Consider the following 27,733-nt stretch of genomic DNA (forward strand, 5'->3'; position numbering starts at 1 on the left):
CCTTTGTAGATTTTGCTGTATGTTTGGGATCATTGTCTTGTTGGAAGATAAATCTCCGTCCCAGTCTCAGGTCTTTTGCAGACTCCAACAGGTTTTCATCCAGAATGGTCCTGTATTTGGCTGCATCCATCTTCCCCTCAATTTTAACCATCTTCCCTGTCCCTGCTGAAGAAAAGCAGGCCCAAACCATGATGCTGCCACCACCATGTTTGACAGTGGGGATGGTGTGTTGAGGGTGATGAGCTGTGTTGCTTTTACGCCAAACATATCGTTTTGCATTGTGGCCAAAAAGTTCGATTTTGGTTTCATCTGACCAGAGCACCTTCTTCCACATGTTTGGGGTGTCTCCCAGGTGGCTTGTGGCAAACTTTAGATGAGACTTTTTATGGATATCTTTGAGAAATGGCTTTCTTCTTGCCACTCTTCCATAAAGGCCAGATTTGTGCAGTGTAAGACTGATTGTTGTCCTATGGACAGACTCTCCCACCTCAGCTGTAGTTCTCTGCAGTTCATCCAGAGTGATCATGGGCCTCTTGGCTGCATCTCTGATCAGTCTTCTCCTTGTCTGAGCTGAAAGTTTAGAGGGACGGCCAGGTCTTGGTAGATTTGCAGTGGTCTGATACTCCTTCCATTTCAAGATGATCGCTTGCACAGTGCTCCTTGGGATGTTTGAAGCTTGGGAAATCTTTTTGTATCCAAATCCAGCTTTAAACTTCTCCACAACAGTATTACGGACCTGCCTGGTGTGTTCCTTGGTCTTCATGATGCTCTCTGCGCTTTCAACAGAACCTTGAGACTATCACAGAGCAGGTGCATTTATACAGAGACTTGATTACACACAGGTGGATTCTATTTATCACCATCAGTCATTTAGGACAACATTGGATCATTCAGAGATCCTCGCTGAACTTCTGGAGTGAGTTTGCTGCACTGAAAGTAAAGGGGCCGAATAATTTTGCACGCCCCACTTTTCATTTTTTTATTAGTTAAAAAAGTTTCAAAAATCCAATAGATTTCGTTCCACTTCACAATTGTGTCCCACTTGTTGGTGATTCTTCACATAAAATAAAAAATTTATATCTTTATGTTTGAAGCCTGAAATGTGGCAAAAGGTTGAAAAGTTCAAGGGGGCCGAATACTTTCGCAAGGCACTGTAAGTGTGAAGTTTGCACACACGAGAGAAGAAATCAGTTTCAATGCACTTCATTAAACTGATGGTGTGTTTATCAATTGTGTATAGCAGAGGATGGCTCTGATCCATCAATCTCTGGGTTATGGGCCTAGCACGCTTCCGCTGCACCACTCAGCTATGTTTAACACAACTGCTTATGCACCTGAGATGAAAAGTTTCAACGGTAAACGCAGACGTCACTGAGCACTTGGTCTTTTGTAGTACAAATCATCACAGGCTGCTCTACAAGGGCGTGTCTTCAAGATCGTTGAGAACCAAAGCTTCTGCCTTCCTGGCTACTGATTCTTTCATCGTTAATTCCCAAATCTTCAATGAGAATCAGTGAAACGAAAACCAAACACATGTACACACTCGCGTCCTACCGTGAAAGAAAAATGATGGGAGCATTTGAGAAAAAAACAAGAGTAGTCTGAACAGCTCCAGCCTATCAACTGCTCTACAAAGTGATCGCTACCTCCACCCCCAGTTTATAACACTGAAAATGATTCAGGAAGCACAGCAAAGTTCTAAAAGCAGTGGTTGAAAAGCGTCTAGATACATAAAATGACAATTTCTCAAAAGTAAAATCTTCATCTTTTAAATATTGTCATCCATTTATTTTCGTTTTTCTCTTTTTTTACATAACACGCTTTCGAGAAATAGACTGTCTTGTAATGAAGGCTGCATTAGAAAATGTGTATCTAAATTAAAATCGGGTTTATGACTTCTGCGTTTTTCAGCTTTCTTAGCGCTTGGGTCTCGATTCACATATTGCAATGAAAGCAACAGGGGAGTAAGTTTTCCTTTTCTAAATCAAAGGTGATCTGCTCACAAGGAAGTATAAAAACTTCAGCGTTTACTTTTTGAAGACCGCAAATTGTGGAAACACTATTGCTTCATAAGCTAATAAGTAACGTTTCTGAGCACGCATTGTGTTACTAATGCTGTTATTAATAAAAAAAAAGCTTAAATTCATATAATGGAATTTGGACGGCTCAAAGTAGTCTATTCCTTGTACAACTTTACTTGCCCGTTGAGTAGAGTTTAAAGCAACTTCAGCAGAAGTAGCAGTAATAGCAACAACGTGGTTAGAGTGTCACAATACACTCTATGAAAGTATTGCGGCTTCAGATCGTTTTGTTCTGTTGAAGCTGCCTACAGGCTCCGAATTGCTGACATTGGCTGTGATCTTTTTTCAGGTTTCATGAAATTCTTCACATATTTGAAATATTTAATTCGGGTTCGTCTAATACACGGTGCAAACAGTACCTGCAGCAGAATGCTGTGGCACATGAAGCCGTTTTGTTTATCGTTTGTAAGGATTGAGGAGCGTACTACAAATCGAGCAAGCGAAAAGAAAATTAAACAGGAGTCACTTTTTGGATTGCTAATCCATTGTGCTCTGCTCGTCTAGGTTCAAATCCCATCCTTGTCATGGTTAAGGCCTGAGACGTGTGTGTTTTTTCTAAACGGTGTTTGCATTTGTTTCCTCTTTCACTCCTGTAAACTCAGGATTTTTTTTCTTTGGTGGCAACAATACGCTTCTGCAATACAGTAAATCATAGACTCTGCTTTCAAAATAGCTGCACCAGGCATTCGGATACAGATAAACACAGGGATTTAAAATTCAGGAATATGAATGGCCAATTGCTTACAGCTAGGGTTTTTACGTTTTCTTATTTAACGATTTGTGTATCAATCTTTTAACAATTCATTAAAATGCTAACAATACGTAACATCAAAACAACAGCACCGTTAAATGCTGGGGAGACAGGTAGTTTTTTTTTTCAATCAGATGCCAATCTCTAATGCTGTGTGTGAGAGCTTACGTACCTTTCCTTTTCTCACATTTTCTGACAACTATTCCAAAGGGGCACCCTGTCAGCTCCTAAAACTTTTTAAAAATCTGCCTGCATGTTTGATTATTGTCGTTTTATTTAGAAAAAGTTCAATATTGATCAAAACTAAAGAAAATTAGGATCACGAATAAAAAAAAAGGCTGAAGATGCGAGTCGCTCTTGAATCAGAGCTGGGTGACACGGGCTTCTGTTCTGATATGATTGTACGAGAAGCAGGAGGAATCTCTTCTCTCCTATGGAGCATGAGCTGAATCAGGAGTGAGACATTTCGTATGATCGTGCATATGTTAACGCATGACCTACATCGTAAAACTAAATTAAAAACTAACATTAAGTTGTCAAAGACATTCATTTATATACAAACAAGACACAGACAGACATAGTAATGATTCTACATGAACTTGTCCTACACTGATCAGACTAATTGAAATGTATGAAAGCCCGTTTCCGGCAGGGAGTTAAAAAAAAACGCGCTATGGTATCTCAGAATTCCGACTAAGTAACTCAGAATTCCGACTTAGTAACTCACAACTCCGACTTTCTCTCTCACATTTGCAACTTCGAAATAACCCATATTTAATTGTCTGTCATTTTGTTATTATGCCGGATTCGGGTTCTAGGGCTTGTACCCTTGATACTCCCACTCTAGTTCGTGCCTCACTGCATTGGCTCGAACCCAGGTCTTGCCAGCTGAGCTAAAGAACACTTTCTTTAGCCCCGGCGGCCAGCATCCCTGTTATGCGCAGGGGAGGGCGGTGCCCTCACCACACTGCAACCAGATCGTACAAATTGTATGTCGCAGATGAACAAGTAATAGGTTTATTCCATGCTGAAAAAAGGAAGAAAGAAAACACGTTTCGGCTGAAACGTTGTGTTTTCTTTCTTCCTTTTTTCAGCATGGAATAAACCTATTACTTGTTCCTTTGCAGCCTACGCATGCTGACGAAGCTACCCACCTGAACTACAAATTGTATGTCGGCCGTTCCGTTACACTATATTGATGAATCGTACAAGATCATAGGATCTATAGGCCTGAAGACTTGTCTTGTACAGTGCCCTGATAAAAATCAAATTAATTACATTATTTTTATGGAATCCCATTTCCGCCAGTGAGGCTTCCATAGTACCCGGATGGAATAGTGGACGGTGGGCTTTTTTTAAAAAAAATATTGAAACACCAGAAATACAAAAGCGGAGACAGAATATGATATAAGATAGAGAAATAGACACTTCACATCCAGAGGAATTCACAATTATAAAATCTGAAACTTATACTTTTTACATATTTCCATTGTATGTCCTTTTTTACTTAAAAAAGAAGGGCTTCTTTAGCTCAGTTAGCAAGGCCTGGGTTCGAACCAATACAGTGAGACACGAAGTAGGGTGGGAGCGGCGGGGGCACAAGCCCTGGAACCCGAATCCATTACAATAACAAAAGGACAGACAATGAAATATGGGCTATTTCGAAGACGCAAATGTGAGAGATAAAGTCGCAATTACGAGATATAAAGCCGGAATTCTGAGTTTTTAAGTCGCAATTCTGAGTTTTTAGGTCGCAATTCTGAGATTCTAAGTCAATTCTGAGATACCATAGCGCGTTTTTTTTTTACTCCCTGGCGGAAACGGGCTTCCATTGGTTCTCAGTGCTGCGAAGCAAAAGCAATCTCTGGAAAATCAGACAAATTATTATCAGATCATGTCAAAAGCTGATCAGTATTTCTTTACTGGGAAGCAAAGAAATGCTTGTATTACACATTTTAATATGACATGCAATTACACATGAAAAATAGTAAAATTATTTTCATTGCGGTACGTGTTGATAGAACAGCCCCCTCGATAAAGGAAAGTGTGGACGGACGTGTCGCATGTTCCGTACTCTGTCTGACAGCGAGTTTAACACACTGTCCTCGGAAATTAGAAACTAATTGAACAATAAATTAATCTGAGCAAATTTTACACGTGTGGGTGATTTAATTCTGTCGAAATTGCGTGGAACTCCTCCGCTGAGGTCAGATACACACGGGAAAGTGTGCAGGCGGCTTCACGGAGTCCCGCCTCAGACTGGAAGCAGGTTCTAATTAGACGCTGAGAACAATCCGGGTCTCTGTGTGTAACTGATTGTGTTGATTGAGCGGTAGTGTGACCAGGTGTGTGGAAGCAGGTCCTGCCAGTATAAAAACCTAGTCACAGCGTTCACACTTTATGCTCTCTTGCTTCAACACAGTTTGGTGGTTTACTTATCTTACCCCTGTAGCAATTTAGCGGGACGTTAATTTGGCGATGCGCTCGTTTCTCTTTATGCTGTGCCTGTGCGCAGCGGCTGGGCTCCCCGCACTGATCTCCGCCGGGCCAGCTGGCTGGGACTCTCGGGCATTAGCGCTCCAGGCCGACTTCCCGGCTCTCGAAGACGCAGCCCAGTCGGAGGACTTGAACCTGGCAGATGCGCCCTCCGAAGACCTGTCTGCAAGCGAGAACGACTCGCAGTCCTTGGCTCCCGATTTCCGCCGTCTTCCCGTGTCCAGAGACGCGTACTCGCCCTACTTCGACAAGGAGAAGATGAAGCCCGAAGCCGGCAGCCGGCCCTTACCAGCCTACATCAAGAGCGTCCTGTTTCCTCCCCAGCGAGGGCGGCAGCCGGCTCGCCCGGCCATCGGGGGCACCCGAGGAGTGGCTGTGTGGTGCGACTCCAGCAGGATGTACGTGAGGGTCAGTCGGCTCCTGTTCGGCTTCAGCTGTCGGCCATCGGAGGTGACCTTGGGTAACTGCAGTGTCAGCCGAACCACACGCCGTTACTTCTACTTCATCTACGGGCTTCACGAGTGTGGCACCGAGCGATCGGTAAGCGGGGCTTCATCTACAGGCAGTGTATCGATGTGAGCTGTAGGGCTAGTGTCGGGGTTGCCTTTCCTGGGAATATCCCTTCCTCTGTAACCCTGCAGGTTGTCCAGGGCCGCCTGGTGTACTCCAACACTCTCCGCTATGCACCACCCTCCTCCAGTGCGCCTGTGCATCGCTTCATTCCCTTCTCTGTGCCAGTCAAGTGCTCCTACAACAGGTAGGCAGGGCTCTGCTGCTGCTGAGAAGCCGCTGGGACAGTGTCCAGAAGCCCCTCATCCCCTCTGTCCTGCAGGTTCCACTACTCCTACAAGGTTGGCTATGTCCCCACGTGGGCCAGGAGAAGGACCTTCTTCAAGGACCTGAAGAACAAGCACAGCTTTGTCCTGCTCACCACCAACTGTAAGCTCCTTGAGTGAGTGGCTCCTCCTGCCTGCAGGGGGTGCTGTGTGCAGGTGTAATGCTGCCTCTCTCTCCAGCCCGCTGGATCCGGCTCTCTCCTAAGGATGAGTACTTCCTGGGTCAGCCCATGTACTTCCAGGCCACTGCCTACTTTGCCACAGTGGAGCAGAGGCTGTACATCCACTCATGTTACGTAACGGAGAAACCAGACCAGCACTCCCAGCCCCGTTTCCCTGTGATCGACAACTTGGGGTATGGCCCCTTCTGGGAGGAGAGGTGGGCAGGAGCCCTGAGAGCCTGCAGGGGTTCATCCTTGTCCTTGTCCCCAGGTGCATGGTGGACAGCAAGGCAGATGGCTGCCTGTCCAGGTTTGTCCCCTCCAAGCAGAAGGATATGCTCCGCTTCACAATTGATGCCTTCCTCTTCCAGAAGAAGCTGTCCAGGAAGGTACTGCTTTCAAAGGCTGCTCAGCCTTCTTGCTCTACTGATCCATTGTCTGCTTTTCCATCCATGATCTAGATGTGAACCAGACTGTGGCGGCTGTAGTGCCAAGAGCTGCCAGCTTGCCTTCACTGATGGCAGAAGGTCCTTCTCTGTCCCTCTATTGGCCTTGATCCCTTAATGCTGTGACCTTCCCTCTTGCAGCATGAAGTGACTGAGCTGTACATGCACTGTGTCATGGCTGTGGCTCCTGCTAAAGCAACACCAGGGACCAAGTCCTGCACCTACAACAGGGAGGCGAAGAGGTACTTCTGCAAGGAGCCTGCTGAGGGTGCTCTGGGACATGCCAGGTGGAGGCCTCACCTGTCCTCCTCTCTTTCAGGTGGGAGGAGCTGTATGGTGACCATGAGGTCTGTGCCTGCTGTGAGTCCAAGTGTGCTGGCAGTCAGAATGAAGGTGGGTCTGGTTCTCTATCCCTGGTGGATGCATCTCTGCCCAAGAGACAACCATGCTTGGACAACTGAGGAATGATCCCATGCTGGACAAAGGGACTATTTAGATGAGTAGCATCACTGTGGGACTCTGGGTATAGCGGATCCCTCACTCCTGGGTGCTGCTTGTCCACAGGTACCAGGAGCCTGGTGACCAGCAGTCGGGTGGCTGTGGCACCAGTAGGGGGTCCTCTGGATGTGGGAGCTTACTGGACTGAGGATGAGGAGGGAGACCCTCAGAGCTCCAGTGCGGATGGGGAGGGAGCAGAGGACTTCGGAGATGTTGGCCAGTGGACAGGTAGGGTCTGGCAGGAGGAGCTCCTGTAGGGGTGGGTGTCCTGCAGTTCAGCTGGATTGTTCTCCTTCTTCCTCCCCAGGTGCTTGAATGAAGGCTCCAGCCTGGCCCTTGTGACTCTCCTGCCTCCACTCGCCTTGTAATGGCAACATCTCAAAGCTGTGAAAGACCCTTCTGCTCGCCCTTGTTTCTTTATGGTTTATAGGTTTGAATGGGGTGGAGGAATTCAAGGGAAGTGAGACCCATTAATCAATGGAAGTATTTGTGGGGGTTCCCCTTTCAAGAATGCTTCCCATATTGCTGCCAATGAGGACTGAAAATGGCTGGAGTAATAAAGCATTGTACTGGGAGAAGATGGCCGCACTATTCCTTGGGCAGGGCAGTGTGACTTTTTTTTACTGTGGGAGAGACAGAGGTGTTCAAAATACTGGAAATTCTCCCATTTCTGAGAGGGGTAGTGCTTATGGAGTGTGAGTTGCTACTGTAGTGCCCAGTAAGAGTGAGATCTGGTGTCCTATTCTAGGCTGCACAAACTGACTAAAAGAAACACAAGGATGGAATTGTCAGCAGGGGCTTGGTGTAAAGTAGGCCTTCCCTTCCTTAGCAGAGGAACAATACTGGTGGGTGAACATCAGTGAATAATGGTACAGTTAGAATCTCGGAGGTCTTATCTTACTGGTGTTGGTTTCACAGCAGTGGTAGTGGACAGTCATGAGAAGTATTAGGATTGCGACTGGAGATCCCAGCACTTGATTTGGAAGACGGGTGTTCACAACCACCTCTACCAGCAGCACAGACTGTGTAGATTGAGACTGAATGCTTACTACACAAAGCCTCTCCACTGTTTCAGTGTCCCAGTCATGAATAACAAGTGAATCCTAGTCTTCCTTTGTGACTACCTATTATTTGCACGAATCATGATGGCCCACTAAGGCTGTCAATTCTTAGCCCTACTGCAGTGCCCTATTAAAGTTTCAAGGATTTAGAATAAACTATTTTATATAATGGTTCCGAAGGTGGCTCCTCAAAGCACTTGACAGAATTACAATTAGAATACACAGGATAAAACAATTCCAATAGAGAGAGGAGACCATGGATGGCGGTACTAAGAAAAGTAGAAGCAGGGGGGTAAAGAATAGAACCAGTTCAGTAAAGGCTCTTCTACAGAACAAGGTGTTGAGTCTGAATTTGAAGGAGTTTAGGGAAGGTGACTCTGGTATTCTTGGGGAGAGAGTTCCAGAGCTTGGGGGCATAACAGCAGAAGGCCCTGTCACCCATACAGTGTAGAGGGGCTTGGGCGACAGTTAGGAGACCAGAATTAGAAGAGCAAAGGTTATGATGTGGAGAGTAGGGTGATAATAGATCAAAGTGCTACTGAGGTGCAACTGAAATGTGAAGGCATGTTCTACAGTTTATGCAAGAAAGGGTAATGTTAGGCTTTTATGGGACGGGGGTAATGGCAGCACTTTTGAGGACCGTTGGTACAACGGCAGTGCTCAAGGATTCATTTCTAATATTGAGGACAATGGGTTATATACCCATCGTTCTTACCAAAGGATCAGAGACCTTTTGCTATATAAAAAGATTCCTTTCCACCACTAATATATTCAGGTTTGGTTCGGTTGGGTTTTATCAGTTAAACATTTAATATTGTATTTGTCAGTTTGTTGATGCCTGTATATCACAGTGATCTGCACACACACCTTTGACTGAATATGGGCTGCCAAACCTCTCCACCAAACTTATGTATCACGGTATGTACATAAGAAGTTTATTTGTAATAACAGGGGTGTTGGTGCCAGTAGTCAGATTGGGTCCATTGCAAGGTAAGAACAGTATCACATTAACTGGAGATGATCCAGAGATTAACACGCAGCTCTGTACGCCAGATTAATACTGATTTGCAACGCGCTCGTCTGCTGACTTTAGTCCCCTGCTCAGTAATCACAATGTTCCCAATTGCAATGAGCCCAAGTAAACAGCTGCTGCTCTCTAGAGGACACTACAGGACAGGACTAAGTACAATTCCTGCAATAGACTAAGCAGTTTAGTGCCAAACTAATGGAACACTGAATCCTATGGGACAGTTCAGAATGTAGTAACAGTTTAATACTGAAATAATATCGTAAACACCTTGTGATCTTAAGAATCTGTCGCTGTTAAAAAGTATTATAATAAGCTAAAATTGTACTGCAGCCACAACACAGTGGACCTGCAGCTCCTCTCCTGATCATACAGAAAGATGTCATCACTATAACACCTGTTAACAAACATAGCGCCTGCAGTCTGTGAAAGAGAGCTCTGAGGTGAATATTCCTTGCAGGGAAGTGAACTGAAAAACAAGCAAATACATCACTCAGATGAAGAGCAACGACTGTCGCTAAAGAAAGTGAGCGAGGGTACACCTATAGTAGTCCATCCACAGAAATTCAAACATAAATTCGTGATGCACCAGAGTACCACAAAGCTAGAAGCGTGCCTTCAACTGGAGTATTGTAGCATGACTATTTATAAGTAATATTAACTTATTCCAGGCGTTCATCTGGTTTAAGAATACGAATCGATGCCTTCAAATAGACCTTTAACAGTCCTTTGATGTAGAATTAAGAAAATGGGGAATTATTTGATCCCATTCTCAATCCAGTAGTTTATGGACAGGCGCTCTCAGCGGACTGTGTGCAGGAGTGATGGGTGATGTGGAATTCTATGGGCTCAGTGGGACTCTGGGAGTCAACTCAGGGCTCTGCTGTAGATTCCTGTAGAACCGGTGTGAAATGATAATGTATAGTTGGCTGGTATTGTTAATGTAAAGTTTACTGGTACGTTTCGGCCAAAACATATTTTCTTTCTTCTTTTTTCAGCATGGAATAAACCTATTACTTGTTCCTTTGCAGCCTACGCATGCTGACGCAGGTACCCACCTGAACTACAAATTGTGTCGGCCGTTCCATTACACTATAATGATGAATCGTACAAGATCATAGGATCTATAGGCCTGAAGACTTGTCTTGTACAGTGCCCTGATAAAAATCAAATTAATTACACTAATTTTTATGGAATCCCATTTCCGGTAGTGAGGCTTCCATAGTACATGGATGGAATAGTGGACGGTGGGCTTTTATTTTTTTTTTATTTAAACACCAGAAATACAAAAACGAAGACAGAATATGAAATAAGATACAGAAATAGACACGTCACATCCAGGAGAATTCACAATTATAAAAGCTGAAACTTATACTTTTTACATATTTCCATTGTATGTCCTTTTTTACTTAAAAAAGAAGGTCTTCTTTAGTTTAGCTGGCAAGACCTGGGTTCGAGCCAATGCAGTGAGGCACGAACTAGGGTGGGAGCAGCAAGGGCACAAGCCCTGGAACCCGAATCCGTTACAATAACAAAAGGACATACAATGAAATATGGGTTATTTCGAAGTCGTAAATTTGAGATATAAAGTCGCAATTACGAGATATAAAGTCGGAATTCTGAGTTTTTAAGTCACAATTCTCAGTTACTAAGTCGGAATTCTGAGATACCATAGAGCGTTTTTATTTTTACTTCCTGGCGGAAACGGGCTTCCATAGAAATGCAAAGGAACGAGTAATAGGTTTATTCCATGCTGAAAAAAAGAAGAAAGAGAACACAACGTTTCGGCCGTGGAGCCTTCTTCTCCACGGCCGAAACGTTGTGTTCTCTTTCTTCTTTTTTTCAGCATGGAATAAACCTATTACTCGTTCGTTTGCAGCCTACGCATGCTGACGCAGCTACCCACCTGAACTACTTCCATAGAAATGGTCAGATTCAGAGCCATTGCAGTTCGTGCTAATTACAACAACGCCAGTACTGAGCCCTCAGCACCGTACTGACTTCTGAGCACAAGTTCAGCTGCTCGCCAGCTTTGTTAAGCACAGTTTTGCATTGCTATTGAGCTCAGAGCAGGAGCTGATCTTCAGACAGTACCGTGTTAAAAAAGCAACATAAGCAAAAAGTAAAAAAAACGTTTTCTATACTTGTCTGTTTAAAAATATTATATCTTTAAAAAAGACAAAGGGTTTGTGTGTCGCGCTTAAGTTTCGATTCATTTCAAACGCACAGAAAAAACATTTTCTTCCAAGAAATCATAAATTTGTCTCATCCTCCATACTATAATTCTCTCTTGTAGTAGTAAAGCATTTTGAGTCAAACCGAACAATATATTAAAGGAACAAGTAATAGGTTTATTCCATGCTGAAAAGAGAAGAGAGAAAACATAACGTTTCAGCTGTGAAACCTTCTTCAGGTTTGTTTTCTTTCTTCTCTTTTCAGCATGGAATAAACCTACAGTATTACTTGTTCCTTTGCAGATACGAATGCTGACGTAGCTACCCACCTGAATATATTAAACGTTTCATCTATATGATTAACATAATGTTCTCTTGAATAAGTACTCGAAAGAAGCCGCAGCTCAGGTGTTAGAGAGATTTGAAATCGGATCGGTGGATTTAGAGTCCAGACTGCGAACCGACAGCTGATACAGGTCTTTTATAGAACCGTTTTGATTTTCTCTACTTTGTCCCCGTGACGTCATTGTCCTGCTCGCAGCCGAGCCCGACACACGGTACCGTCTGGTTTCTGTCGCTGGGCGGGTCTGTGTGGGTTCTAATGCCCCAGTATAATGACGGGGACACTAAACTGTAAACAGGTGCCGTCCTTCGGCTGAGACGTAAAACCAAGGTCCTGACTCTGTGGTCATTAAAAATCCCAGGTCGTCTCTCGAAAGAGTAATGGTGTAACCCCAGCATCCTGGCCAAATTTCCCATTGACCCTTACCAGTCATGGCCTCCTAATAATCCCCATCTCTGAACTGGCTTCATCACTCTGCTCTCCTCCCCACTAATAGCTGATGTGTGGTGAGTGTTCTGGCGCACTATGGCTGCTGTTGCATCATCCAGGTGGGGCTGCACATTGGTGGTGGTTGAGGGGAGTCCCCATTACCTGTAAAGCGCTTTGAGTGGAGTGTCCATGAAAGCGCTATATAAGTGTAAGCAATAATCATAATTATTATTATTATTATTATGTAAAATGCAATAAAAATATCATATTTGATTCAAAATCGATTAATGTAAAAACTGATAAAACTAATGCTTTTTTCAGGGCTATATCTACTTTTTTTTTATCAAAGAGAAGTCTGTCGCGATTGTGAAAGTTAGAGAAGGTGTACCAGCGGGTGCCTTCACATCTCTAGCTTCAGTCTCGCCTGTAGCTGCGAGAAGGTTAAAAGCGCACAAGTGATCTGTCTTTCGTCAAAGGAATTGCTGGAGCAGTAGGACGCAGAACAATATCTGGCAGCAGTAGATGTCTGGGAAAGAGAGATTCTGTTTTCAGCACAGGAAGTGAGAACGAGCTCAGTCCAGCTCCCAGCAGAATCTGTTGTAACGCAACGGGGGTTCAGGCGGGCGCCCTTGCCACATTAGGTCGGCTCTTCACCGTCGGGGGCTCGAACCCGGGACTCCCGAGTCACTTAGCAGGGACCCCGCCCGGTGAGCCAATGAGGGATCTCTCCACAGCTCAGCGGCTGTGGTCCTGCTATTACTGGGAAGGGCGGTGACGTCACCTGCTCTGGTAAGCCGGCTCTTACACAGTACCTGTCGGCCGTAAGCATTACACTATTCTGGTTTGTTTACTGTGCGACAGTGCGTCTGAGGCTCTTTGAATCGCAACGTGAAAAAAACAATTGCTCACATCGTATGACTTCCATAACAGGAAGGGAAGATATCACTTAAAAAAAATCAGAACTGAAGATTTGGATCCGGGGCCTCAATTTTATCAAATTATTAAAATAATAATTATTAAAATATCAGATTGTGTTTCTGCAACATTTCGTGCACAGTACGCCATTTTTAAAAAAAAAAATAAAACAACAGTCACAACATACACGCAGTCTGGAGATATTTTCCCCTTTTATATTTTTGCCACTTTATATCGAACCTGTTTTACTCCCAAAAGTGCAAAGTAGCGTGAACGTAATAAAAATGTACAATTCACCGCTGGTATAAACAGATGTGTGCCGTGTCTGCCTTTGTAAGCATTTGTTTAAAAAAGAAGTTCACAATACGATAAAAACACAGAAAGCACAAACTTAATAATACAACGATACAAAATCAATACCAAATCATAAAGAAAATTAAGTACCTATCCTTTGAAAACAGAGAACACCTTTATATCTATAATAATAACGTGACATTTGTATATACGTTTGAATAACAAAGCAGACAGAGTAGTCCCTTAATTCAAAGATCAGATTTTGGCTAAAACAAGACATTCAGACGGGAGCTGAATTCGGAACAAGAGCCTCTGCTTCGTCGTTTACTGAGCTTTTGATCAACGTCTGAGTGAAAAAGATTCCCTATTTTAACTCTTTGATTAAAGTACACAAAAAGCACCTTCTTTCGAGCCAGAATCAAACTAGCAACCTAATGATTTCCCGCTGTTTTCACTACAATCTTTCACTCTACCAACTGAGCTATCGATCGAATATCAGATGCCGCTCTCTGGCACATACTGCCCAATGTAGTGAAATGTTCCGGGTGATTTAAATCCCAGTTCGACATTAAGTTTCAACTCAAGACTTTCCTTAGTCTTGTTTACCTTAAATTTTAGTCAAGAACCAGGATTCTACTGTATAAACTTCCGAGATATTACAAAATGTTTGATGGGGCATCAATCATTCCAGGCGGAAATTGATTCCTTTTTTTTCTCGAGGGATCATATTAAACATTTCATTAGGATGGAGAGGAGGACCACCATGAGACAAAACAAACAGTTTCTTTCTGTCTTTTTTAGAAAGTAGCGTTTGTGCTACATTAATAATATTTTCGTGCGAATATAGAAGTTGTAAATTTTAAAACTTATATTTGAATCGAAATGTGGTTTTGAGTTTAATATTAGTGTGTTCATGTAATTAGTTTGTGTTTGTGTTTGTCATTACTATATACTATATACTATATACAGACACACTGACTGACTGCACACTCCAGTACATTAACACTGCACTGAGAGAGAGAGGGGTTCATACAGACACACTGACTGGACACTCCAGTACATTAACACTGCACTGAGAGAGAGAGGGGTTAATACAGACACACTGACTGGACACTCCAGTACATTAACACTGCACTGAGAGAGAGGGGTTCATACAGACACACTGACTGGACACTCCAGTACATTAACACTGCAGTGAGAGAGAGAGGGGGGTTCATACAGACACACTGACTGGACACTCCAGTACATTAACACTGCACTGAGAGAGAGAGAGAGAGGGGTTCATACAGACACACTGACTGGACACTCCAGTACATTAACACTGCACTGAGAGAGAGAGAGGGGTTCATACAGACACACTGACTGACTGGACACTCCAGTACATTAACACTACACTGAGAGAGAGGGGTTCATACAGACACACTGACTGGACACTCCAGTACATTAACACTGCACTGAGAGAGAGAGGGGTTCATACAGACACACTGACTGGACACTCCAGTACATTAACACTGCACTGAGAGAGAGAGGGGTTAATGCAGACACACTGACTGGACACTTCAGTACATTAACATTGCACTGAGAGAGAGAGGGGTTAATACAGACACACTGACTGGACACTCCAGTACATTAACACTGCACTGAGAGAGAGAGGGGTTCATACACACAAACTGACTGGACACTCCAGTACATCAACACTGCACTGAGAGAGAGGGGGGTTAATACAGACACACTGACTGGATACTCCAGTACATTAACACTGCACTGAGAGAGAGAGGGGTTCATACAGACACACTGACTGGACACTCCAGTACATTAACACTGCACTGAGAGAGAGAGGGGTTCATACAGACACACTGACTGGACACTCCAGTACATTAACACTGCACTGAGAGAGAGAGGGGTTCATACAGACACACTGACTGGACACTCCAGTACATTAACACTGCACAGAGAGAGATAGAGGGGCTCATACAGACACACTGACTGGACACTATATTGCAATGCTTGGAGCGTCACATTAGTATTTTGACGCACAGCTCATAAACAGACAATTTGCCATTTCCAGTGTGAATCGAATCGGCACAACTAGTATTTTAAAAAGTATTTGTGTTCTCTGCAAGCCCGTCCTGTTATTCCTTTATATGCAATCGTTTTGACAGTCAAAATATCACATCATAAAATGATCTTTTATTACTGTTTAGTAAGATAAACCAGATTAAACCTATATAATCAAGTACATTCGAGTATGCCTTTATTATCGGGAGGCGCGACAGATGTTAATATAAACAAAACAAAAAAATACAGCTAGCTTTCCTCTTTGATCTCTGTGAATTCTTTTTAACTTGCTCTCTGTCCTCTGGAAATATCTGTCCGTTATGGGGGGAGATGAAGTTGAACAAGCACTTTTATATATACAGTGGTGTGAAAAAGTGTTTGCCCCCTTCCTGATTTCTTATTTTTTTGCGTTTGTCACACTGAAATGTTTCAGATCATCAAACAAATTGAAATATTAGACAAAGATAACACAAGCACACACAAAATGCAGTTTTTAAATGAAGGTTTTTATTATTAAGGGGAAAAAAAATCCAAACCTACATGGCCCTGTGTGAAAAAGTGATTGCCCCCCCCCTGTTAAAACATAAATCAACTGCGGTTTATCACATCTTTGGAAAGCTGAGTTCAATTTCTCTAGCCACGCCCAGGCCTGATTACTGCCACACCTGTTCTCAATCAAGAAATCACTTAAATAGGACCTGCCTGACAAAGTGAAGTAGACCAAAAGATCCTCAAAAGCTAGACATCATGCTGCGATCCAAAGAAATTCAGGAACAAATGAGAAACAGAGTAATTGAGATTTATCAGTCTGGAAAAGGTTATAAAGCCATATCTAAAGCTTTGGGACTCCAGCGAACCACAGTGAGAGCCATTATCCACAAATGGCGAAAACATGGAACAGTGGTGAACCTTCCCAGGCGTGGCCGGCCGACCAAAATGACCCTAAGAGTGCAGCGATGACTCATCCAAGAGGTCAGAAAAAACCCCACAACAACATCCAAAGAACTGCAGGCTTCACTTGCCTCAGTTAAGGTCACTGTTCATGACTCCACCATAAGAAAGAGACTGGGCAAAAATGGCCTGCATGGCAGAGTTCCAAGACGAAAACCACTGCTGAGCAAAAAGAACATAAAGGCTCGTCTCAGTTTTGCCAGAAAACATCTTGATGATCCCCAAGACTTTTGGGAAAATACTCTGTGGACTGCTGAGACAAAAGTTGAACTTTTTGGAAGGTGTGTGTCCCATTACATCTGCATAAAAGTAACACAGCATTTCAGAAAAGGAACATGATACCAACAGTAAAATATGGTGGTGGTAGTGTGATGGTCAGGGGCTGTTTTGCTGCTTCAGGACCTGGAAGACTTGCTGTGGTAAATGGAACCATGAATTCTGCTGTCTACCAAAAAATCCTGAAGGAGAATGTCCGGCCATCTGTTCATGACCTCAAGCTGAAGCGCATTTGGGTTCTGCAGCAGGACAATGATCCAAAACACACCAGCAAGTCCACCTCTGAATGGCTTAAGAAAAACAAAATGAAGACTTTGGAGTGGCCTAGTCAAAGTCCTGACCTGAATCCGATTGAGATGTTGTGGCATGACCTTAAAAAAGTGGTTAAGGCTCGAAAACCCTCCAATGTGGCTGAATTACAACAATTCTGCAAAGATGAGTGGGCCAAAATTCCTCCACAACGCTGTAAAAGACTCATTGCCAGTTATCGCAAACGCTTAATTGCAGTTGTTGCTGCTAAGGGTGGCTCAACCAGTTATTAGGTTTAGGGGGGAATCACTTTTTCACACAGGGCCATGTAGGTTTGGATTTTTTTTCCCTTAATAATAAAAACCTTAATTTAAAAACTGCATTTTGTGTTTACTTGTGTTATCTTTGTCTAATATTTCAATTTGTTTGATGATCTGAAACATTTCAGTGTGACAAACATGCAAAAAAATAAGAAATCAAGAAGGGTGCAAACACTTTTTCACACCACTGTATGTTTATATGCACATTTTATGTATTAATAAATGTATTCTCGTGTATTAGTACCTGTGTGTGTGTGTTGTTTGAGTTATCCCGCATGGTTGGATTCTAATGCCATTAAAAGAATCATTTTGTGATTTACTGCCACAATTAACAATTGTCCCAGTAAATGCCCAAACCCCTAGATTGACTGGTGCCTCGTGAGGGGATACTACACCAGTAATCCACTGCATGTGAGAATGTGTTCTAATGGCAGCAGTGATCAGCTCATTAACTGATCTCCACCTGGTGTGTCTGTTCATAAATGACAGATGGCCTGTAGGGGTGTAGCAAATCCTTTCCACTGAAATTGGAATCTTGTTCATCTCTTGCTGTGCTGTACAAGTCATCAGCTGTACTGAACAGCTCTGGTTTTCTGTGCACTGCACTCAAGATAATATATTTGCTATGCCAAAGTCTGTATTCATCAATGTATGTGTGAAAAGAACACATTAAAAGCAAATTCCATTGAGATGAAGCGTTTAGATCTATCCTTGCTCATTTGAGATTTTGGGCTCAAGCTTTTCTTTTGGTGGTGGTGGGGGGTTATTGTTAGTGGAAGAAAAAATAGACTAATGACTAAATTTAAGAAGTAAAAAAAAGTGTTTAAGGACTGAAAATATTTTCCCTATCATTAAAAAAAACATTTCAATAAAAAAATACAATATATAATTATATACAAGACCTTGGAAGAAGTCACGCGTGCTCTTGATTTTGCTGTTCATTCTGCAGCTGCAGGTGTTAAGGATCACATGCAGTGCTTTTCCTGCGGAGGGCGGCTGGGAGACTGGGAGGTGGCCAGTGACCCCTGGAGGGAGCACGCCAAGTAGTTTCCAGAGTAAGCATTGCAGATTCGCTGTGTTTGACGACCAGGAGGAGAAAGAGCACACCCATCGAATAGCACTTTAATCACTTCCAGGTCATCGCATCAATTTCAGCTCCCTTTTATCCAGTTCAAGGTCACAGTGGCTCAGAGCAGCAGTGCTAACCTCTGCGCCCACTGTGCTGCCCTGCCCTCCATTTCAGGTGCTGAGGTGTAACTTCTAAATTCTGTAACCATTGACACTGAATGTCAAAAGAATCTAGAAGCCTGAATGCCTGCAAGCTTCAGAAAAAAATCAAATATTAGGTTTCAAGATATCTACTCTACAGATTTTGGATACTGATTAAAACTTTGTCATCTTTTTATTTCATCATTCATGGCTGTCTAGGACACACTGTACTTGAGTGACTTTGCCTGTTCCACTAGAGCTCAGCCACCTCATTACATCTTGGAACCTGGAAGCTGGAGTCGGTCACCTCTGGTGCACCTGCCTGCAGTGGAGTAGAGTCCTCTTTAGCAATGAATCAATGCAGTCAGCCTTTGTGTGGATTTATGGGAGCCTGAAACAGATCTGCCTAAACAATATGAGTGTCTAATCACTACAGAGCTCTTGAGTGCACTTTACTACTTTGTTCAGACCCTGAGAGCACTGCTGCACACGTTACAGGTTCGTTTCAGCATGACCGAGTTCCAGGAGCACAACACGCGTTACTCACGTGGCATGGGACAGCTTCCTTCTGCGATGAGATGCATGCAGTGATTGCCCTACGTACCGTACATGAGCCCTGTAGAAGTCTGTAGGACTTACTGGGACAGTGTGTGTTGTCCAGTGGTCTTTCAGCCCTAGACAACTGTACCCTAGTCCTCCGTATCTGACATAATGGAGAGGAATGGGACTGCCTCCCATGAGACAGCATGTGTAGCCTGGTACCCAATATAGAGTATGGGATGTTCCCATGGGGACATTTTAATAATCAATCTTTTTAGAATGGTGGCCCAGGGAGAGAGTCACATGTGCACCCGAACGGTAGAACCCGTTTTACAGTGTAGTGATGCTAATCTCCCAGCAGAACAAAATCTAACCAGAGAAAAAGCTCTGGTCTAATTTGAACTGTGTAGCAAGCTCTTCTCTTCTCTCCTCTCTCCAATACTAATATCCAGGCAGCTAGGCTGCTTATTGGGCTTATTGGGCTTGAAAATCCCAAAAACTCATCTGCAAAGTATATTTCTCATCTGCCAGTAGCCATGTCACCCTGCAACTCACAACTGGCAGCCCCCCACTAAAGCTCAGCAGGTGTGAGCCTGGTCAGTACCTGGAGGGGAGACCTCCTGGGAAAAACTAAAGTTGCTGCTGGAAGAGGTGTTAATGGGGCCAGCAGGGGGCGCTCACCCTGCGGTCTGTGTGGGTCCTAATGCCCCAGTATAGCGATGGGGGACACTATACTGTAAACAGGCGCCGTCCTTCGGATGAGACGTAAAACTGAGGTCTTGACTCTCTGTGGTCATTAAAAATCCCAGGGTGTTTCTGGAAAAGAGTAGGGGTGTCCTGGCCAAAATTCCCATTGGCCTCCTAATAATCCCCCTCTCTGAACTGGCTACATTACTCTGCTCTCCTCCCCACTGAGAGCTGATGTGTGGTGAACGTTCTGGCGCACTATGACTGCCGTCGCATCATCCAGGTGGGGGCTGCACATGGGTGGTGGTAGTGGGATTCCCCATGACCTGTAAAGCGCTTTGAGTGGAGTGTCCAGAAAAGCACTATATAAGTGTAAGCAATTATTATTATTATTTCAACCAGACTTTATGGTTCCACACAGAATCCTGTCTCTCTATTGTGAGATATTCATTGAAATATTTCAGTCCTTCATGTGAGGATCTTACATGCTCTCTTCACCTTATTTGGTTTTAAGACCCTAACTAAAACAAACTCAGGAATATTGTTTTTTATTAATTATGCTGTTACTCTTTTTTTATATAACTATAGGCCAAACATTACTTTGTCAACAAAGTGAGTGAAGAAACTGAGATAAGGAGAGCAGAGTCAGAAAAGTGAGTACAGAATGACTGGTCTAGCAAAGACTACCTGGAGAACCTGAACTTCACTCCAGACTCAACAGCATTTAGAATTATTATATCAATCCATCCATTTTTTAACTGCTTCAGCCAGTACAGGGTTATGGGAGAGCCGGAGCCAATCCCAGCAAGCAACAGGTGCAAGACCTGCCCAGGCACACACCCTGGACACCCAGTCCATCACAGGGGACATACACACTCACGGCAGGGCCAGTTTTCCCAGAATCCAGTTCACCTACCAGCATGTCTTTGGTACCCCAGGAGTTGAACCTCTGGCCCAGTGTTGCGTGCCAGCAGTGCTCACCAAGGCCATTACCGTCTCCACAGCCTTGTCAGAAGAGATCCTCCGTAACGTATTTGAGAACGAGTGCTCTCGAATTGAGTCCTACTTCCAATGGCCAAGCGACTCAGCTGCAGTCCCATCCAAACTGGCGACAGCTGGCTTCTTCTACACAGGTGAAGAACGGTAACTCACAAATCTAAAAACAACAGCACTGTCATCTGGCATCTGTGCTCACCCGATGTCAAGCTTTTTATACATATCAGTTTAGTAGCAATTTTGTTATTTTTTAATAGAAACACTGGTGTGCTTATCCCATATATGATGTGGTGTTGCCAGGAGAAAACAGGTGTAAAAGAGATGTAACTCACACCACACTGATCTTCTTTGTTCTTCGTCCGTAAGTCTCTCCAAATCCGTTCCGCAATCCGTTGCCAGTATCCTGAAACGATCCAAATTCCCAAGTCCGTATGTCCACACTACTCCGCGCCGTATCCAAGCCGTAATCCTTAATCCTAGTCAAAAACCGTATTCAATAGTCTGTTTTTCTTAAATTCCTTCCAGCACACTCCTAAATCTCTCCTTCTTTTCGAAACGCTTTTTCGAAAGCTCATCGCTTCTGGGGGATTTATATCCTGTTTCCTGATGTAGTTCAGCTGTGTCTCCTTGTTTCGCTGCATAGGCTTTTCCCAATAGCAGGTTAGCTGGTTATCCTGGGTGGCCATCTTGCCCAGGTCTATATCGAGTATTTTCAGTGTTTCGTTCCGGAAATACCGGTTATAAATGACCCTTCCCCGGGTCCTCTTACAACGATCACAACTGATTTTTCTAAAGTCTGCTGTTCTTGTCGTGTTTTTATCAGTGTTTTTGTTGTGGAATTAGTGGACAAATTTAATTTCGGTGTGGCTGGTAATTTTAAATCAGTCAATCAGTCTTTTGTTTTCTCTGGAGCCCTTTGTAAAAATGTCACAGAGTGCCTTACAGATTGCTATAGCAGGTAAACGGCACCTGACCATGTGGCCAGGAAAGAGGAGAAAACAAGCCCTCCCCCGTGGGTGACAAGAAACCTCTGGAGGTCCGAGGCCCCAGTGGCGACATCACCCACCCCTCCTTCCACTAATGTTTTTTTTTATACATTGATTATCTTGAATCTGGAAAACCTGTGAGGTCCAGGGCTGGTTTCCTGGGTCTGCCAACGTGGGTGCAGTATGCTCAATGTTGTGTTCTTGCGCTGGGATCCAGGCAGTGGGAACATTAAATGGTGAAAGAGCGCATTGCAATAATGGGTGGGTTTGTGAATTGTGACAAAGGACACTTTTTAATGTTTTCACAAGTACTGCACATGCGAGTCATCTCCAATATCCTCTAAATCCAACCATTAAGTTTGTTTTTACAGCAGTGAAACAATAAAAAACTTCTGATAGCACAGGGTTATCTCTTAGATTGTTTCAGGACGTTCTACAATTTAGTGGTCCTGTAGCTAAAGACAGTGCCCCCAGCAGTTATTTTGTAATTTCTTGGGTCCACTATGTAACCGCTGTGCTCTGCTTGGTCTGTTTTTAGCAGATCACTTAAATAAAGGGGCGGTAGACCCTTAAGTGTTTTGTGAAGCAGAAGAAATGCTTTAAAGTCTGTATTGTTTTTTTTTTAATTCAAGTTGAGAGACACGTTTCAACATTTTGAACAGGGTGAAGTCAGGATATAGTGCAGTCTTCTGTACCAGACAGCAGCAGGTTACAACAGTCTGGTCTTTGTAGAAAAAAGTCAATATTGTTAAGATCTTTCTGATGTGTAGATGTAACTTGAAAATGTATCTAGGTGACGAGGAAACTGTTCAGTGTTTTCAGTGTGGTGGGAGGATTTCACATTGGCCTGGAGGAGCTGATCCATTACAGGAGCAGCAGAAGATCTTCTCACAGTAAGTTATTCTTCCACAGAACAGATTTTTTAAGTTGCTAAGAGTCACTGAGTTTGCTCAAATCAACCTGTTGGACACCTGCAATAAAACTTCTAACTGCAGTTATTAATGTCCTGCAGCACTGAGTAGCATGAGCTATTTTCTACAAGTTTTCACTTTTAGAGATGCATATTTTCATTGCGCAAATCAGTCTGTGAGCTTGAGAATGGAAGCACCTAGACGTATAGAATTTTAGATCTTTTTGCATATATGTGCAATGGTATTGAATTTCCTCAGGAAGGATTTTTAAAGTATCTTTATAAGGTGTCAAGATATATCATTAATCTTATGTTATTAATACACAAATAAACGTCTGCTTTCAGATGCCAATATGTTATTAACATCAGTCAAAATCCTCAACAAAGTGAGACTGCAGTTAGCCTCAAAAAGGTAAGGGTTTGGATAGATTTTAAAACTTCCACCTTTCCATCTTGATTATTCAGCTCTGATCCTTGGAGTGCTATCTGTTTCAAGATTGCTCAGAATCAGCTGGAGCACTAAAAAGACCTGAGAGTTACTGAGATCAAAGACCTAGAGAGGAAAAAGGAGGGAGGATTAACAGATGACTTCTGACAATTCAAAAATGGAATTGTTTCCAACTGCTTGTTTTCAATTCCTCACCCTCTTAATGATCTTAATGACTGAAGCCTTAATTTAATTGAAGTGAAGTGAATCAATGAAGTGTTGATTCATTGGAGTATTTTTAGAAGTTTTATTTTTCTACCCCAAAGTTTGGAATTTGAGATTACTTATGAGTAAGTGTTAAAAGCGACCAGACATGTTGTCATTTCAAATTAATCCTATTGCTGAGCCAGTAAAGGATTCAAGTGTGTAACTGAAACAAAATCCAATTCCAACCATCAGAACAGTGATTGGAGAGTGATTAGAGAACCTGTCTTGATTTAAAAACTTAAAACCTCAATCAGAAAACTTTCTTCCAACTCATTGCAAAATTCTATGAAGAACAGGAACACAAAGATGTATGCAAAATCCAGCTAAATAATAATGATAAATGATGAAAAAGCTAGAATCACTATCAGGAAAACAGGGCATCAGGAAATTTGGGGGATTTTCCAAGACATTATTTTAGAGGCATCAGGCATGAAGACCAAATACTGTAAATCACTAATCTTAGAGAAAACATCAGCTATCACTCAGGAAGTGAAAGTGCATGAACAATTGGAGGTATCAAGTGATATCATGAAAGGAAGACATGAAAAGAAATATTGGCACAAAAGTTTCCCAGATATCATCAGTGATTTCAGGGCTTTATTTTACATTAGCATTTTAGAAAAAAATCTAGGAAGCTAGTTGTCTTTCAGTGTGTACTGGTGTTGTAAGATGACCAGAGGAAGGGTCATCCAGGACAGGTATTTCAGGAACGATCTGCTCACTATACTTGACTTAGACCTGACCAAGATGGCCGCTAAGAGAAGTCAGCTGACCCGCAGATGGAAAGAGCCCAGTTCACAGAGTGGAGATCCAGGAGCTTTGCTCTGTCTCTAAGAGGCTGTGAGGAAGGAGAAAAGGGGAAGATGTGACCTGAGTCCAGGCTGTTCTGTCTGATATTATTCATGTAGCAGCACTGATTGTCTGAATATACTCTGGTCCTGGATTGTCAGGATGGAGATGAGCTTCTGTCTGTTCAGGAAGGAGGAGTTTGGGTAAAGTACTGAGGGACTCAGAGCTCTGTGTGTGTCTGAGCTGTGAATCTGACTGAGAGGAGATAAAGATTTTTTTTTCTGCCTCTGAGAAGTCTTTTCCTTTGCCAAGCAATGTTTCATCCCCTTCAGATACTCTGCACAGACTGTCAGAGGGAGAGGAGAGGAGAGAGAGAGATGGACAGATAAGAGCACACACAGCGAGAGAGACTGGATGGGGGAGAGAGGAGAAAGAGCAGGAAGACAGTGCAGGTGTTCAACCACATTGTGACCACAGGAGACAGGAGGCTTTTCTCAGCTGCTGAGGAGCTCAGTGCTCATGGCCACTCAGGCTCAGAGGCTCTGGCAGCAGTCAGGTCTGAGAGCTTCTCCTCATACTGACACTAGAGCTCTGAGAGTCAGCCTCCATTCTGACAGGAACAGCCCCTCCTGTTCAGCCCTGAGAGACACACTGAGAGAGCTGTGTGGGGGGAAGACCTGTCACCCTGTAGAGCTCTGAACACTGGACTCTCCTGTGTCTCCCTGTGCAGCACTGGAGCTCTGAACACTGGGCTCTCCTGTGTCTACCTGTGCAGCACTGGAGCTCTGAATACTGGGCTCCCTGTGTGTCTCTCTGTACAGCTCAGCTCTCAGCTGCCTCATCACACTGACACCCACAGCCTCACAGTACAGCCTGGCTTCCTGTGCTGGAGGAGCTCGGAGGAGCACAAACCACAGACTCACTGCAGAGCCTGACCTGTAGCTCCAGTGAAGCTCTGCTTCAAAGCACCGTTGTATTAACAAGGACTAAACTTTGTTTTTCATAATTTTGTTGCTTTTTCAAATTTGAAACTGACTCCTGCTCTGCGGCTCCTGCTGCTGCAGCTATTATGGTGAAGCTGTAACACAGAACTCTGCTATATTGAACAGGAGGATTTAAATACAGCATAACTACTAATACTACTCCTGCTACCACAATTGCTGCTGCCGCTGATACTACTAATATTTTACTGATGCTCCTACTGCTGCTACTACTACCTATAAGAAAGGTGGAGGAGGTGAGCTGTGTCCTCACTCTCTTCAGCTTGGTGGTGTATCAGTGTATCAGTATCAGTTCAGCTCCACTGTGCTGTTAGAGAGTCTCAGTCATGCAGTCGGCTCCGCACAGAGAGACACTGGGGCCACAGCTGGAGGGGCTGGAACATCTGTGTGGACTGGAGCTGCGCAGGGACAGACTCAGGGTCTGAGGGACTCAACTGGAAGAGCTGCTGTCCAACAGGCTCAGTACATAGGGGGCAATTACTGCTGAGCTTTTCTTTCTTTTTCATTTAAACAATTGATCTCTGATCACAGTCACAGGACAGCCAGTTCTCATTCAGTCCGCCTTGTCTCCGTATTCCTGTGCTGACCTGAATGACCTTACTGCCACCTTGAGCACAGGCTCTCCTCACACTGCCCTTGACCAGGACCAGAAGACATTACTGTCTGGAGACACAACAACTCTGTGACTCACTGCAGGACACCAGTCATTGGACACTGCCTGACACTGACAGCAAGGCACACAGGACCATATTCAGGACACCAGTCACTGGACACTGCCTTACACAGACAGAAAGACAGGACCACATTCTAGACACTTCCTGATACAGACAGCAAGAATTACAGGACCATATATACATAATTGATTATCTTGATACTGATTTAAAAATATAATACTTGTCTACAATTTTTTTTTTAGTTTAATATCTGATCTCTTCCTGCCCCTGCAGCACCTGTAGCCCTGCTGTCTGTATCTGTATCTGTGTTTCCTCCAGTGAGACACAGAGCTGCTCCTGTCTCTCCTCCCGTCCGCACTGCTGGGAATGTCTTCAGGAGAGGAAACAGTGATGTGGCTCTGATATATTTGGAGAAGACTGAAAGGGCCCTGTCTGATTGGCTGTCCTGCCTGTGTGAGAGGTTCCTGCTGTCAGTCTGAAAAGGCAGTGCTGTGTGTGATTGGCGGGGCGGGGGGCTGTGTTGTTACTGGGGGTCCGGGGTGCGGAGCAGCAGCTCAGTTGCCCTGTTGGCTCAGGAGTGAAGACAGGGGTCTCAGCTGCGCTCTGTCCTGATGACAATGGAGAGCTGCCTGTCCATCTTCTCTCTCGCTGTCCTGGTGCTGCACAGCTCAGCCAGTAAGTGACCAGTCTTCTCCTGTCCAGACAGACAGACAACAACTGGAATTAAATTAAGTAAAGTTTTGATGTAAATGGAGCAATAAGTGGGTTGAACAATTTTTAAATGTTAATTTTACATTCAGCTTTGTGGCTATTCATAAAAAATATTATAACTGTATTTTATCTTGGTCTGTAAGTAAGGAAATATAATTAGGTGTGTCTAAATATAATTAGTTGCTTTTAATTTTTATTGGATTTTATTAAAATATTCTTAAGATTTCTAAACATTATATAATAATAATGTTTTAGATGGATAGAGCAGAGGCTGGCCATTATCACCCTCTATTGATAATTTGTGAAAACATGAAGTGTATTAAATCTTTAAAAAGTTAATTAACTTACTCGTTACTGTAATAATAAACTTTATATATAAGTGATAATTTGAGTGATATGCTGTGACGTGAAAAAGTTTTCATTTACTCGAAAACAAAAAAAGTGTGAGCAATAAAAAATGTTTCTAGAATAATATCATATTATACAGGATGATTCAGAAATACCCTGGGTTGTTTATTGTTTTATTGTGATCAATTCTGACTCCTCAGTATTGTATTATTACAGACTGGTGCATTAATAGAGATACACGTCTTTTTAAATAGTGAATTATTATTGAGACTGATATTAAATTATTACAGACTGATGTATTAATAGATATACAGTAAATGTGTCGTCACCACCTAAAGTGTTTATGCTAGAGAATTAAGACTGGAGTTTTAATGCTGTCGTTATACTGTATCTTTGGCGTACTCAAACAGTCCAGGTTTCTATCGTTAGGCTGTGTGATATTCAGTTGCTGTGAAAACAAGTAAAAAATGATAGGAAGTCATGAGTGTGAATTCTTCATTTTAAAGGCATACAATTACATTTTGAAAATGTAAAGCATTTTTAGTCATAGGACAATTAGCTCTTGTATTTTTATACTGTGAAAATAAAATTGATATATGTATTACTTGGTTCATAAAGCCCAGGTTTGCTTGTTTTCACATTGAAAAGCACAGGCTGATAAACGTTACATTAATTATTGGTTTATAAGCTATAAAATGAAAAATATTTACAAAATTATAGAAATTCTTAGTATTGTAGGTGTATTATTATTAACTGGGGTCTCATCAGAAACTGAGGTGTAACATTAATAATTTAACAGCTACAAGACATTGTGGCATTACT

The 27,733-nt window shown here is 43.1% G+C and overlaps 2 protein-coding genes across 2 annotated transcripts in view; both read left to right on the top strand.

The window, feature by feature from the left end:
• Nucleotides 1–5,310: 5,310 nt before the first annotated feature.
• On the top strand, nt 5,311–7,232 carry LOC148812656 (zona pellucida sperm-binding protein 3-like). The gene is made up of 7 exons (XM_088908497.1): nt 5,311–5,868; nt 5,970–6,085; nt 6,161–6,267; nt 6,345–6,519; nt 6,597–6,714; nt 6,913–7,013; nt 7,091–7,232. Exons 1-7 carry the CDS (start codon nt 5,311–5,313, stop codon nt 7,230–7,232), a joined length of 1,317 nt encoding a protein of 438 aa, XP_088764623.1.
• Nucleotides 7,233–7,267: 35 nt separating this feature from the next.
• Nucleotides 7,268–27,733, top strand: part of LOC148812657 (scavenger receptor cysteine-rich type 1 protein M130-like) — a 33,088-nt gene continuing 12,622 nt past the window's right edge. The window contains exons 1-3 of the mRNA XM_088908493.1: nt 7,268–7,271; nt 7,336–7,497; nt 20,777–20,935. Coding sequence (XP_088764619.1) covers nt 7,268–7,271; nt 7,336–7,497; nt 20,777–20,935 — 325 coding nt within the window. The remainder of the gene's footprint in view (nt 7,272–7,335; nt 7,498–20,776; nt 20,936–27,733) is intronic.

Source organism: Atractosteus spatula (genome assembly GCF_055471065.1).
Source record: "Atractosteus spatula isolate fAtrSpa1 chromosome 10 unlocalized genomic scaffold, fAtrSpa1.hap1 SUPER_10_unloc_18, whole genome shotgun sequence".
Classification (NCBI taxonomy): domain Eukaryota; kingdom Metazoa; phylum Chordata; class Actinopteri; order Semionotiformes; family Lepisosteidae; genus Atractosteus; species Atractosteus spatula.